This window comes from Ammospiza caudacuta, chromosome 9, assembly GCF_027887145.1.
Source record: "Ammospiza caudacuta isolate bAmmCau1 chromosome 9, bAmmCau1.pri, whole genome shotgun sequence".
NCBI classification, from domain to species: Eukaryota; Metazoa; Chordata; class Aves; order Passeriformes; family Passerellidae; genus Ammospiza; species Ammospiza caudacuta.
Window position 1 is genome coordinate 34,841,386 of NC_080601.1, and position 14,411 is coordinate 34,855,796.

The 14,411-nt window shown below is 47.5% G+C and overlaps 1 protein-coding gene across 1 annotated transcript in view; it reads left to right on the plus strand.

The window, feature by feature from the left end:
* DMBT1 (deleted in malignant brain tumors 1) overlaps positions 1–11,242 on the plus strand; it is a 58,385-nt gene extending 47,143 nt beyond the window's left edge. The window contains 17 exon segments of the mRNA XM_058810989.1: positions 20–331; positions 701–823; positions 1,414–1,449; positions 1,502–1,882; positions 2,257–2,298; positions 2,743–3,054; positions 3,439–3,480; positions 3,935–4,246; positions 4,667–4,708; positions 5,156–5,467; positions 5,837–5,959; positions 6,516–6,545; positions 7,308–7,458; positions 7,770–7,981; positions 8,221–8,393; positions 9,023–9,411; positions 10,101–11,242. Of these exon segments, the coding sequence (XP_058666972.1) occupies positions 20–331; positions 701–823; positions 1,414–1,449; positions 1,502–1,882; positions 2,257–2,298; positions 2,743–3,054; positions 3,439–3,480; positions 3,935–4,246; positions 4,667–4,708; positions 5,156–5,467; positions 5,837–5,959; positions 6,516–6,545; positions 7,308–7,458; positions 7,770–7,981; positions 8,221–8,393; positions 9,023–9,411; positions 10,101–10,386 (3,278 nt within the window). The 3' untranslated portion in view covers positions 10,387–11,242.
* The last annotated feature ends 3,169 nt before the right edge of the window (positions 11,243–14,411 follow it).

Sequence of the window (14,411 nt, forward strand, 5' to 3'; positions counted from 1 at the left end):
TCCCCGTGCCGTGTGCCAGGGCCCGGCGTGCGGCTGTCGGGCGGCAGGAACGGCTGCGAGGGCCGCGTGGAGCTGTACGACGGCAGCACCTGGGGCACCGTGTGTGACGACCAGTGGGACCTGAGGGATGCCCGGGTGGTCTGTCAGCAGCTGGGCTGTGGAGAGCCCCTGGAAGCCCCACGCAACGCTCGCTTTGGCCCGGGCTCCGGCCGCATCCTCCTGGACGACGTGCAGTGCCGCGGGGACGAGCCCTCCCTGCAGATGTGCCGGCACAGCGGCTGGGGCATGCACAACTGCGGGCATGTGGAGGATGCCAGTGTCATCTGTGCAGGTGAGTGGCCAACAGGGAACTCTGGATCTTTGGCATATCATTCTAACAGGGTTTGGGATCAGGCCAGGGCAGAGGTGAGGCTGGGCTCTTCTGCTGCCGAGGACTCTAGCCCATGCCATCCAAAATCCCCATTCTTGCACAGACAGGGGAACAGCAGGATCTCCACAATTCCTGCTGTTGGCATCCCTGATGAGGTAAAGCTGTGGATTGAGGGGTCATTCTTTATGGAGAATGGGGCAGGACTGGGGACAGGTCAGGCTGGTGCCAGCATGGGGGAAAGGAAGGAAAGAGCTCCACCCTCTCGCCTGGCATTAGGCCTCCTGCTCTGCTTTTCAAGGCCATTGAACTCATCACATCCTCAACTTACAGAGACACCCACCCCTCTGGAAATTACCACCACAGCACCAGCCTCGGACACAACCGAGGTGTCCAGCCCAGCACTGCTGACCACCACAAGCACAGTGGCTAGCACAGCAATGAGCAGCACACCAGGTAACCCTGTCCACTCTCACTCACTGCCCTCCCCACTGCTCCTCCTCTCCCTTGTCAGAGCTCCTTGCACAGCAGGCAGTCTCCCAGCCCTGGGCCTCTCCTGTTAGGCCACCCCAAACTAAAGTGAGGATGCAAACAGAGCATGGGGAAGAGCTGGCAAATGGGGACAGCTGTGCTTTGAGTCCAGAAACTTTGCAGCAATTGCTGGTTTAATGAAACTCTTTGCAGAGGGATTTTCTCTCACTGCAACCATAAGCAAAAATTTCATTTTGCCTTAACTGTCTCATGTCCTGCATGGGTAGTACCAGGGCTGTTTCCTAGACATGCTCAGGACCAGGAATGTGGATGGAGGAAAGAAAGATGCTGCTTTAAGTATTTGGACATTCAGGAGAGGTCTCTGTGTGCACAGGGGTCCTGTGTGAAACAGCAAAGTCTGCATGGTGATTACAGATGAATGAAACATCTCTGCAAGATGTAGGAATCACAGGACAGGGGTTCCTAGAAAACAGGCTGCACTCATTTGCATGATGTTGTGATGACTCTGTATGGAACATTTGTCATTGATACCAAATTCTTCCTTGCATCCGCAGCTCCAGCATCCATCTCATCCTCACCATACTCCACAGGTAATTCCAGCCCCCCAGCCCCCTGCCTGGCCTTGCAGCAGCCCCGTTGCAGTGGCCCATGTGGGCAGAGCAGAGAGCTGGGCTGCTGTGAGCTCATCCTTGTCCCCATGCCATGTGTCAGGGCCCGGCGTGCGGCTGTCGGGCGGCAGGAACGGCTGCGAGGGCCGCGTGGAGCTGTATGATGGCAGCACCTGGGGCACCGTGTGTGACGACCAGTGGGACTTGAGGGATGCCCGGGTGGTCTGTCAGCAGCTGGGCTGTGGCCAGGCCTTGAGAGCCCCAGGCAACGCTCGCTTTGGCCCGGGCTCCGGCCGCATCTTCCTGGACAACGTGCAGTGCCGCGGGGACGAGCCCTCCCTGCAGATGTGCCGGCACAGCGGCTGGGGCATGCACAACTGCGGGCACGTGGAGGATGCCAGTGTCATCTGTGCAGGTGAGTGGCCAGCAGAGACCATCTGAAGGGTTTTGGATTCCTCTACAGAGGGCAGGCAGGCTGAATTCTCTGGGCAGAGTTGGGGCTGAGTGATGAGGTCGCAGAAAACACATTGAGAGACTGTAGAGTGGGAAAGATGGAGCAGGACGGGGAGCCCATCAGAGTGGTGTCTGGATGGGGGAAAGGCTGGACAGAACTCCATCCACTTGTCCTCTTTTCATCCTACAGCCTGGGTTTTCATGTCCACATCTACATCCACATCCATGTACATGTCCACATCTTTGTCCATGTCCATGCCCACATCCACGTCAATTCATTTTTACAATCCAGCTGTATTTGCTGCCCATTTGTTCACTGCCTGTTCTTTGTTGCAGCCCCACAGCCAACCCCTCCTCCTCAATGGCTGCTGACAACAGGTAAGTCCAGCTCTCCCAGTTTAGTCCCAGTTTTATAGCCAGCCTTAGTTTGGCATGATAAGAGAAGGGAGTTCAATGGGTCTGATCTTAGTTAATGCAATGCTGCCATTCCCCTGTTCCCCTGACATCTCCAGGGGGCAAGAATGTCCCCCACAGTGACTGGGCCACATGCACAGGTAGCATAGGGCTTTTCTGCACAGGACACAGGGTCTTGAGCATCTCTGTCCCCAGGGACATCCAGCAGGGCCCTGGACAGGGCACTTGTGCCATCTCCATACCCAGGGTCTCTCCTCAGTCACTGTCCTCTCCTATCTCCTAGTCAGAGTCTGCACCACCGCAGACCATGGTTACTGTGGCCAAATCTCCAAAACAGTAGGGGAGGTGGTGGGGACTGTGGATGCTGATTTGGAGTGACCCCAATCCCTGCCTTGTGCCATTTGTCAGGGCCCGGCGTGCGGCTGTCGGGCGGCAGGAACGGCTGCGAGGGCCGCGTGGAGCTGTACGACGGCAGCACCTGGGGCACCGTGTGTGACGACCAGTGGGACCTGAGAGATGCCCAGGTGGTCTGTCAGCAGCTGGGCTGTGGCCAGGCCTTGAGAGCCCCAAGCAACGCTCGCTTTGGCCCGGGCTCTGGCCGCATCTTCCTGGACGACGTGCAGTGCCGCGGGGACGAGCCCTCCCTGCAGATGTGCCGGCACAGCGGCTGGGGCATGCACAACTGCGGGCACGTGGAGGATGCCAGTGTCATCTGTGCAGGTGAGTGGCCAGCAGAGACCATCTGAAGGGTTTTTGACTCCTCCACTGAAGGCAGGCAGGCTGAATTCTCTGGGCAGAGCTGGGGCTGAGTGATGAGGTTGCAGAAAACACATTGAGAGGCTGTAGAGTGGGAAAGATGGAGCAGGACGGGGAGCCCATCAGAGTGGTGTCTGGATGGGGGAAAGACTGGATGAAACTCCATGATGTTGTCCCCTTTACATCCTACAGTCTGTGTTTTCATGTCCACATCCACATCTTCGTCCATGTCCATGTCCATGTCAATGTCCGTGTCCGTGTCCATGTCTGTCTATGTCCATGTCCATCCATTATTACAATCTTGCTGCATTCACTACCCATTTGTTCACTGCCTGTTCTTTGTTGCAGCTCCCCAGCCAACCCCTCCTTCTCAACAGCCGCTCACAACAGGTAAGTCCAGCCCACCCAGCTTAGGCCCAATTTTAAAGCCAGCCCCAACTTGGCACAATAAGTTAAGAGGGGTGTCCAACAGGGCTGATCTGGTTGGCGAAATACTGCTGTTCTCATATTCCCCTGACATCTCCAGGCTGCATGATAGTCCCCCACAGTGAATGAGCCACATGCAAGGGTAGCAAAGGGTTTTTCTGCACATGAGCCAGGCTCTTGAGCATCTCTGTCCCCAGGGATTGAAATCAGGACAGTGGCAGCAAGGCGAGAGGAAGTCACATCTGCCATCTGTATTCCAGCAATGTTTGCACAGTCACTGCCCTTCCCTGGTCTCCCTAGATCTGCAACACCCCAGATCATAGTCACAGAGGCAAAAATCTGTAAAACAGTAGGGGAAGTTGGGACTGTGGATGTTGGGTTGGAGAGACTCAAATCCCTGCCTTGTGCCATTTGTCAGGGCCCGGCGTGCGGCTGTCGGGCGGCAGGAACGGCTGCGAGGGCCGCGTGGAGCTGTACGACGGCAGCACCTGGGGCACCGTGTGTGACGACCAGTGGGACCTGAGGGATGCCCAGGTGGTCTGTCAGCAGCTGGGCTGTGGCCAGGCCTTGAGAGCCCCAGGCAACGCTCGCTTTGGCCCGGGCTCCGGCCGCATCTTCCTGGACAACGTGCAGTGCCGCGGGGACGAGCCCTCCCTGCAGATGTGCCGGCACAGCGGCTGGGGCATGCACAACTGCGGGCACGTGGAGGATGCCAGTGTCATCTGTGCAGGTGAGTGGCCAGCAGAGACCATCTGAAGGGTTTTGGATTCCTCTACAGAGGGCAGGCAGGCTGAATTCTCTGGGCAGAGCTGGGGCTAAGTGATGAGGTTGCAGAAAACACATTGAGAGACTGTAGAGTGGGAAAGATGGAGCAGGACTGGGAGTACATCAGAGTGGTGTCTGGATGGGAGAAAGCCTGGACAGAGCTCCATCCTCTCATCCCCTTTACATCCTACAGCCTGGGTTTTCATGTCCACACCCACATCCATGTACATGTCCACATCCACATCCATGTACATGTCCACATCCACATCCACATCTTTGTCCGCATCCATGTCCTTGTCCATGTCTGTCTATGTCCATGTCCATCCATTATTACAATCTTGCTGCATTCACTACCCATTTGTTGACTGCCTGTTCTTTGTTGCAGCTCCCCAGCCAACCCCTCCTGCTCAATGGCCAGTCACAACAGGTAAGTCCAGCCCACCCAGCTTAGGCCCAATTTTAAAGCCAGCCCCAGCTTGGCACAATAAGTGTAGAGGGGTATCCAACAGGGCTGATCCTGGTCAGTGCAATGCTGCTGTTCCCCTATTCCCCTGACATCTCCAGGCTGCATGAATGTCCCCCACAGTGAATGGGCTATGTGTACAGCTAGCATAGGGCTTTTCTGCACAGGACACAGGGTCTTGAGCATCTCTGTCCCCAGGGACATCCAGCAGGGCCCTGGACAGGGCACTTGTGCCATCTCCATACCCAGGGTCTCTCCTCAGTCACTGTCCTCTCCTATCTCCTAGTCAGAGTCTGCACCACCGCAGACCATGGTTACTGTGGCCAAATCTCCAAAACAGTAGGGGAGGTGGTGGGGACTGTGGATGCTGATTTGGAGTGACCCCAATCCCTGCCTTGTGCCGTGTGCCAGGGCCCGGCGTGCGGCTGTCGGGCGGCAGGAACGGCTGCGAGGGCCGCGTGGAGCTGTACGACGGCAGCACCTGGGGCACCGTGTGTGACGACCAGTGGGACCTGAGAGATGCCCAGGTGGTCTGTCAGCAGCTGGGCTGTGGCCAGGCCTTGAGAGCCCCAAGCAATGCTCGCTTTGGCCCGGGCTCCGGCCGCATCCTCCTGGACGACGTGCAGTGCCGCGGGGACGAGCCCTCCCTGCAGATGTGCCGGCACAGCGGCTGGGGCATGCACAACTGCGGGCATGTGGAGGATGCCAGTGTCATCTGTGCAGGTGAGTGGCCAGCAGGGAACTCTGGATCTTTGGCATATCATTCTAACAGGGTTTGGGATCAGGCCAGGGCAGAGGTGAGGCTGGGCTCTTCTGCTGCCGAGGACTCAAGCCCATGCCATCCAAAATCCCCATTCTTGCACAGACAGGGGAACAGCAGGATCTCCACAATTCCTGCTGTTGGCATCCCTGATGAGGTAAAGCTGTGGATTGAGGGGTCATTCTTTATGGAGAATGGGGCAGGACTGGGGACAGGTCAGGCTGGTGCCAGCATGGGGGAAAGGAAGGAAAGAGCTCCACCCTCTCGCCTGGCATTAGGCCTCCTGCTCTGCTTTTCAAGGCCATTGAACTCATCACATCCTCAACTTACAGAGACACCCACCCCTCTGGAAATTACCACCACAGCACCAGCCTCGGACACAACCGAGGTGTCCAGCCCAGCACTGCTGACCACCACAAGCACAGTGGCTAGCACAGCAATGAGCAGCACACCAGGTAACCCTGTCCACTCTCACTCACTGCCCTCCCCACTGCTCCTCCTCTCCCTTGTCAGAGCTCCTTGCACAGCAGGCAGTCTCCCAGCCCTGGGCCTCTCCTGTTAGGCCACCCCAAACTAAAGTGAGGATGCAAACAGAGCATGGGGAAGAGCTGGCAAATGGGGACAGCTGTGCTTTGAGTCCAGGAACTTTGCAGCAATTGCTGGTTTAATGAAACTCTTTGCAGAGGGATTTTCTCTCACTGCATCCAGGAGTCAATCTGCCTTCATCCCTTCAATTCCTGTACTAGTTGTACCAGCGTTGTTTTCTAGATATACTATGGGTTTTGGGATATGATCAGAAGAAACTAGAATCCGGCCATTTGCAGTGCTTGCAATTGGGTCTCCCTTGGAGCTCATGGCCCTCTGTGCCTCATCTCCTGTTTTCACTTCCCTGCCTCTCTGTGGTCCCCATTTTATCACTCTGTGCCTCAAGGTGAGGCCATGCCCAGGCCCCAGTTCCTTTCTCACAAATTGCACTTCTCACATGTCTCTCTTCTTCCTTCACACCCACAGCTCCAGCAGCCACCTCAACACCTCCACCAGGTAATACTTTGCTGTGGCTCTCCTCACCTTGCTTATTTGTGATCTGTCTGTCTCCCTGCTGCACATTTCTGTAAATTTGTCTTTTGTCTCTATGACAATATCGCTGCATGTTTGAGTGATCTTTTCCAAGCAGAATATAAAATGGATTTCATCTTTAAATGTCACATCTTGCAGCATTTATATTCAGAGGTTGTGCTCACCTTCCTACAAAGACACTTTTAGGATTACCTGTGACAAGAATTTTGTCATTATTGCTGGCAGGAACACTAAAGCTTTTTGCAGCTATGTGTGTACTTAGGACTTTTCACAGCAGCCTGAAGGGCTTATTTCAGTCTGAGACCAGAAGTTTGCTGTTTTCTAGAAAACTTGCAACTTTTTTACCCTCCAAAGACCTTAGGGAATAAAGAGAAGCAGCAGAGTAACTGATGAGAGGCTGTCTGTTGAGGAAGGTGCTTCCATTTCAACTGTCATGACACCTCCCAGAATTGACCTCAACTCCAAAAAGGGGCAGAAAGCATCCAGGTGTTACCAGCCCAGCCTGAAGAGGGTAGTCTGACACCGTGGATGGAAATCCACCCCTGAGGGAATTCCAAATCCAACATGAAAGCAAAAACAAATATTAGTTTTGACTCAGTTCCTATATCTACCACCTGCAGTCAGCAGGAGACCAGCTTTTCAATAACTGTGGGTGAGGCACACACAGCTCAAGTGCACTTTTGCAGAGGTCACTGTAAGTAAATTCTTTCCCATTTCTTTCTGCAGCACCTTATTTTTGTGGTGGCTCGGTCTCAGATCCCTCTGGGGTGCTGCAGAGTCCCAACTACCCTGGAAATTATCCAAACGATGCTGACTGCGTGTGGGAAATACAAGTGGAGAATAATTTCCGTGTAACGCTGACATTTAGAGATATTGTGTAAGTAAAACTTTGAATCCCTGGGCAAATATCAAAGTCAAAACTTACTTGACAAGTTTGAGATCTTATTTGAAACAATCAACCTTCCCAATTTTAAAGATAGTTCCAATGACATCCACAGGTGGAAAACCAGATCAAAATCTGGATTGATGTTGCATTTTTTACTCACCATTTTCTGCTAAAGCTGCATAAAAGCCAAATTAAATTTGTGCTGAGAAAACTTTAAATGCTGAAAGACTTTATCACATGTTAGGCAGTGAAATCAGAGTTTCTGAAACGGATTTGACAAAGTGCTGATGTTTTTCTACCAGGATGCAAAGTGAGACGTGCCAGCATGACTACATTGAAGTCTATGATGGACCTCTCCACTCTTCCCCTCTTCTTGGGAGATTCTGTTCTGGCTCCTTTCCCACATACGTGTCCTCTTCAAACATGATGAGTGTTCGCTTCCACAGTGATTCCAGATTCTCCTTCAGAGGCTTTCAGGCTCACTACTCCTCCATTCCAGCAGGTCACAACACCAGTAAGTTCCTGGCCAGTGTTTCCCAACAGACAAGCCTATTTATTGCTTTTGTTTGCAGAATAAATATCTGTGTAAATTCAAAGATTGTTGGAAATTGAATTGTGGAAATTGAACGATGGGTGTGAAATAGAGTGGGTTGGAGTGGGAACAGCCTGACTTCTAAATTCAGAAAAAAACTGTCTCTAATCATTACCAAATACCTAAATTCACAAATACATTGTACCTTCCTCTCCTACCAGCCATTCAGTGCTTGCCAGACTACATGCACGTAGTGGTCAGCAGAGATTACCTCCAGTCCCAGGGATACTCAGCACGGAGGGTCACCTTGAATGACAATCGCTGCAGACCGACAGTCACCTCACAGGAGGTTGTATTCAACATCCCCTACAACGGCTGTGGGACAATACAAGAGGTAAACTCCCTGTTCTGGGCACTCAATTGCATATCTAAGCTTGGCAAGACTTAGATGGAACATGACTGTGGTGTTTGCGAGGAGTCAGGATGAGGAGAGACATGAGGAATCTGACTTCATGTTCTCAGAAAGCTGATTTACTATTTCATTATATTATATTAATTATATTAATTATATTATATTATATTAATTATATTATATTATATTAATTATATTATATTATATTATATTATATTATATTATATTATATTATATTATATTATATTATATTATATTATATTATATTATTGATATGATACGATATGATATGATATTAAAGAATGCTATACTAAAACTATACTAAAGAAAGGGAAGGATACAGACAGAAGGCTTAACAAGAATGAATAATAAAAACTTGTGACTGACTCCTCAGTCTGACACAGCTGATGGTGATTGGTCATTAAGTAAAAGCAATTCACGTGTTTGGATAAACAATGTCCAGACCACATTCCAGAGCAGCAAACACAGGAGGAGCTGAGGCTTCTCATCTTCCCAGGAGAAGAAGTCCTGGTGAAGGGATTTTTCAGGAAATATGACAGCAGCACATGATAAAAGCACAATTCCTGATTTGAAATTGCATCATTAAACAGGAGAACAACGACACAATCAACTACTCCAACACCATCAGGGTCACATCTTCCGGGTACATAATCAAGAGGAAGAAGAACATCAACTTGCACGTCAGCTGCAAAATGCTGAGGAAGAGCTGGCAGCAGGTGGTGTACGCCGCTGAGGACACCGTGGATGTGGACATGTACCAGTTTGGGAGATACAACATGAACATCACCTTCTACGAGTCCCCGGCGTTCCGGCGCCAAGTGCGCGCCTCTCCCTACTACATCGGCCTCAACCAGAACCTCTACCTGCAAGCCTGTCTCCACAGCTCGGACCCAAACCTGAAGGTGGTTGTGGACACGTGTGTGGCAGCACCTGACCCCCGGGATTTTAACACGCTGGCCTATTACTTAGTCAGGAATGGGTAAGAGCTGTCTTCAAAGCTAGAAGCACACCCGTCATCCACATTTATTTAAAATAATACAGCCAATCTGAATGGGGTTAGAACTCCCTGTCAATAGACTGAGAAAAGTGGTCTTTGATTTTTTTTTATTTTTGCAGTATGAACTTGGAAATAAGAAATTATATTTAAACCTTACTATCATTTCATTTCACTTACTCCATCTTTGTCATGTGAACAAAATTCAAAGTAGTGGGAGAAAAGTGGACACAGTGAAAACTGGCAGTAGGATTTGTCATCCTAGGAGTTAAATATTTTAGTAAAACCAGGTCAAGCATTAGACTAATTTTTCATGCCTTGTATAACACTGACATTAACAACAGTCTGTTGTTCCCTCCTCGTCACTTAAAGTGTCCTTCTCTTGGAAAAAGAAGAGTTGCTGACCCTCCAGCTGCTTCATAGTACTTTAAAATATACTTTTTATATTTTATTTTATATTTGATATATTTCTATATTTTTGAAATCTATACCATGCTATGAAGGTTACGTTTTTATCCCACTGCTTTCCTAGTACCCAACTATGACATAATTCAGTTTTAATCTGAATTTCGCGGGAATTTATCATAATAAATCAAATAACTTGAATTTAATTTTGCAGAAATGCGCATGTGCGTATCCACGAAGACTAATCCCCTTCTTTTGCTCCTTTCTAGGTGTCCTAGAGATTCTTCCTATGCCACCTACTACTCCCCTTCCAGCCACTTTGCTCGGTTCAAGTTCAACGCCTTCGAGTTCATGAGCCGGCACCCGTCGGTGTACCTCAAGTGCCAGATGCTGGTCTGCAGGCTCGGGGACTACTCCTCCCACTGCTACAGGGGCTGCAGCTCCAGGACCAAGAGGGACACCAGCCCTGCTGAGGAACAAGTGGATGTGGTGGTTGGGCCCCTCCAGCTCCGAGGAGGGGATGCTCCCAGTGAGAGCACTGGGAAAGATGAATAAATTTCTCTCACGTTTGCTCCAGGGTGACCAACGGGCTCCAAGAAAAGCCACAGCTCTGTCATGTCTCACTGAAATCTGCTTTTGCCAACTTTGCCATGAAAAGGAAGAGATCCACACCTTGCAAGCTTCTGCTTTCATCCACGTTTTTAAAAAGTGTAACTTCCCTGGCTGTTCCAAAGGAGAGTTCCCTGTAATCTTTTTAGTGCTGTAACTCTTTGAATTGTGCTAATTAGCTCCAGTCTGATTGTGGATTTGGGGATATGGTTTCTAGGTGGACCTATCTGTGCTAGTTTAATGGTAGGACTCAATAACCTTAAAGGTCTTTTCTAACCTAAATGAGCCCATGATCCCATGACAGCAAACTCCCAGCCTTCTTGAGAAATATTTCATTTCCTCAGTTGTGTTCTGCTTATGAAGTTTGTTTAGTTGAGTTGTCATCCCTCCTAATGTGAAGCCTGTCCAAATAGTTGAAAGCAATGAATCTGTGAGTTTGCTTATTTCTGACTTTGATCTGGGAGCCATCCCTTTAGAACTGGAGCTTTTTGTGCCTTGACCTTCAATACACTGAGATCAAACCCCAGAAATTTCACTCATAGGGCTGGGCTCTTCTAGCAACAAGAATTGTGGCTACACAATATTCTAATTACTCTGAATATTGCTTTTAGTCCTATATTTCTCATTGAAACAATGATGGGTCTGGGTTTATTTGTAAAATGTAGAGATTTCCAAGCTAAAATTAATCTTTTCTGTGAGCAGTGTAATTTATAATCAAAGGAGGGAATATTTACAAAGCAATAAATCTATTTTGTCTCTCAAATTAATGTCTCTGTGCTTAAAATACAAATGTTTTACTGTGTTGAAGAGTGTGGTCTGTTTGATTAAAAATTCCAAGTGATGGTCTGAGCCTCTGCTTCTGAAACACTACACAGGGAACTTCTAGATAACTTAATATAAAAATTACTTCAATATATTAAAACATAATTATAAATATTATAAATATTAGATAATATAAAGTATATTAAATATATAATTATATTATGTGTAATGTTATTAAAATTATAAATATTTCAATATCTTACCCCTGCTGCTGACAATGCCCTCACACCAGTGGTTGGTGCTGTCACCCTCCTGGCAGCTGTTGTTTCTGTTCCTGATGGTTTTCCTGCCAGGCTGGCGCTGAAGGAGCTGCTTTCACATGGCACAATGTCAGAGCAAAGGTCAGCATCACTCACTGGATGGATGCAGGGCAAACCTTACATTTTATGAGCCACCAAAATTCCTCACTGATGACAGACTCACATGTGCTATTTGTGGGAAGCTGTGATATCTTTATCTTCAATAAATTCTGCTGCAATGCCTTAGAACAGCTTTGTAATCCTAACACCTCTTAAAGGATTAAGAAACAATTTCAACTTTCATGTCACGAGTAGTTCAGCACAATTATTTTATCATTTTCCTCCTCTTTAATTCTCCTCTCACATCATTCTAAAACCATTTATCTAATGCCTCAAAATTTTGTGAGCTGGAGTGAAAAGGTGAGTGAGGCATCAAGAAATATTTCAAGGTTTATTGAAAGGAGGGAAGATTTAATTTGATGAGAATGGATCATCTCTGGAAAGGAAATGTAAAAATTGATCTTACCACAGCAACTGGATTTGTGGCTATACAATATTCTAATTATTTTGAGCATTGATTAATATCTTTTCCACTAAGTTTTAGCTTCTCTAGATTGAATAAATTCAAATTCAAAGTACACTGAGCTGTTAAAGATGTGTTGTTTGCAATCTTTTAGGCTGAAACACACAATCTATTCTAAAGGCTTGTTATATCAATTTTTAGCCTTCCATTAACACACACCCTAAACCAGGCAAAACCACAAATGTCATCCAAGAGATTGAATCCCAGCCAGGAGCCTTTTCAGCTCTCACCCAAATGTCAAGAGGTGAAAGACATTTCAAATCTTCTTTCCAGAAGGAAGAGTTTTGTTCAATTTTTATTACTTTTGGTTGCTGATCACAAAACTACTTAATTTGTTTTCTCCTCTATGGCTGTATGCTTTGCAGTTGTGAGGAGTTTGGCTTCTCAGGACTTACCCAGCCTTTCAGAATGTCTTGTGCACATTTATAAATCAGACTGAAATATGCTGGAAATGCAAACAGCCAAATGCCACATAAACATTTATCACTGATGCATGAAAACATGAAAAGCAAGACCTGGGATTTCTCGCCTTTCATGTCCCAGTTAAAAAATACAAGGAATTAAAGCCAAAAAGTAAGCTAAAATTGTTTATTTGGCCTTTTGTTTTGGTTTTTTGTTTGGTCTGTAGGGGATCAGTTATGCCAATCTCCCAGTGAAGGCTGGTGCCTGCAAACACAAGGGTGTCAAGAACCAGGAGCACGTGAAGGACACTTCTTTTGCTCTTTAAATCAATTTTCTAGGGGCTGCTTATTTCTGTCACCTGCTCTGCCCTCAGACAAGACACACCAACCATCACTTGGCAGCTTTTTCCTTTGAACAACTGTCTGACTTTGGTTTTGGGTTATTTTATTTCCTCCTGGTGTGTCTGCCACGACTCAGCCATGTGCTTGTTCACCCAGCACTCAACCCATCATCTCAGCACCAACAACAAATATTTTGTTTGCAGCACCATGAGAAAATCCCTTAGAAGTGTCAACCCAATGACAGAATCACACCCTGCACTGCTTCTGGCTGGGGCAGTTAATTTTCTGCCTAGCAGCTGGTACAGTGCCTTGTTTGGATTGAGGATGAGAATAATGTTGAGAAGACACTGATGGTTCTGAGCCATGCACACTCAATCAAGGATTTGTCAGCTCCTTGTGCTGCCCTGCCAGTGAGGAGGCTGGGGAGCCCAAGACAATATTTTATTTTATTTTATTTTATTTTATTTTATTTTATTTTATTTTATTTTATTTTATTTTATTTTATTTTATTTTATTTTATTTTATTTTATTTTATTTATTTTCTTTTTCCCCAATTGTCTCCCCCATCCCACCGGGAGAGGGGAACGAGCAAACAGCTGAAAGTGCTCAGAGCTCTGACAAAACTGCGCATCCCTGAGAAGTTCCCCTCAAGGTTTCTTTAACGGGAAGAGAAGGGATCAAAAGCAATTTGATTTGAAATGCATGTGTATTTTTTAGTAAATAATTGCATGGTGTCTTTGAATTCCTGACTTCATGCTGTTCCCAGTACCACCAAGGCACCTATTTGGCCAGAACAGGGGTTGGAGCAAAGCTCAGAAACAAAGTCCTTGTTTGCTTGTTTGTATGCTGGATTTCCTGTCCTGTTTATCCTTCCATTCTAATTTTGGAGAATGAAGCAGATCATTCAGCTCTGTAGTCCTCCTTCCCAGGAACCCGCCACAAAAATATTTATAACGGGGTATAAATAAACACGGTTTTGTTTCTGCATCTCATAGGCAGCAAGTAGATTCCATTTTTTATTTGTTAATAACAAATCCTCACGTAGATTGAGATTTCAAAACCCAGTTAGGGTTTGCAGGGTATGGGTAAGAAACACCATTTTTCTGGTTTTCATTACTTTCTCTCCGTGCTTTGCCATGGAATGCCACAGACATGCATTGACATCAAGCTGAATTCAGCAGCTGAGCACAACCTTCTGCTCCCAGTTCTGCCCATGGGGTCCTTTACTGCCCAAGCCCCACTGCTTGCACCAAATTCCAATTATATAACTAAAGGAATATACTCTGGAGATCATTTCACTCAACAGATAATTTTATTTTCTTAGCAAACTCCATCAGACTCACCAAGTCACAACCAAGCTTTTTTAACAGGATTGCACTAGAATCTCCCTATGGCATTTTTAAAAATTTTGGCTCTTTTTATCTAGATGGCAAAATCTAAGGAGACATTAAAATGCACGCAGCAGCTTGTGAAGGTTGGGAGATCTTCTCTCTCAGACTCAGGACACAAGAAGTTTATTTTAATGAAACCTCTCCTGGCTGAGGAAAATCATCAGTGGCTGTGTCACTGGAGTGAGAGCTGTTT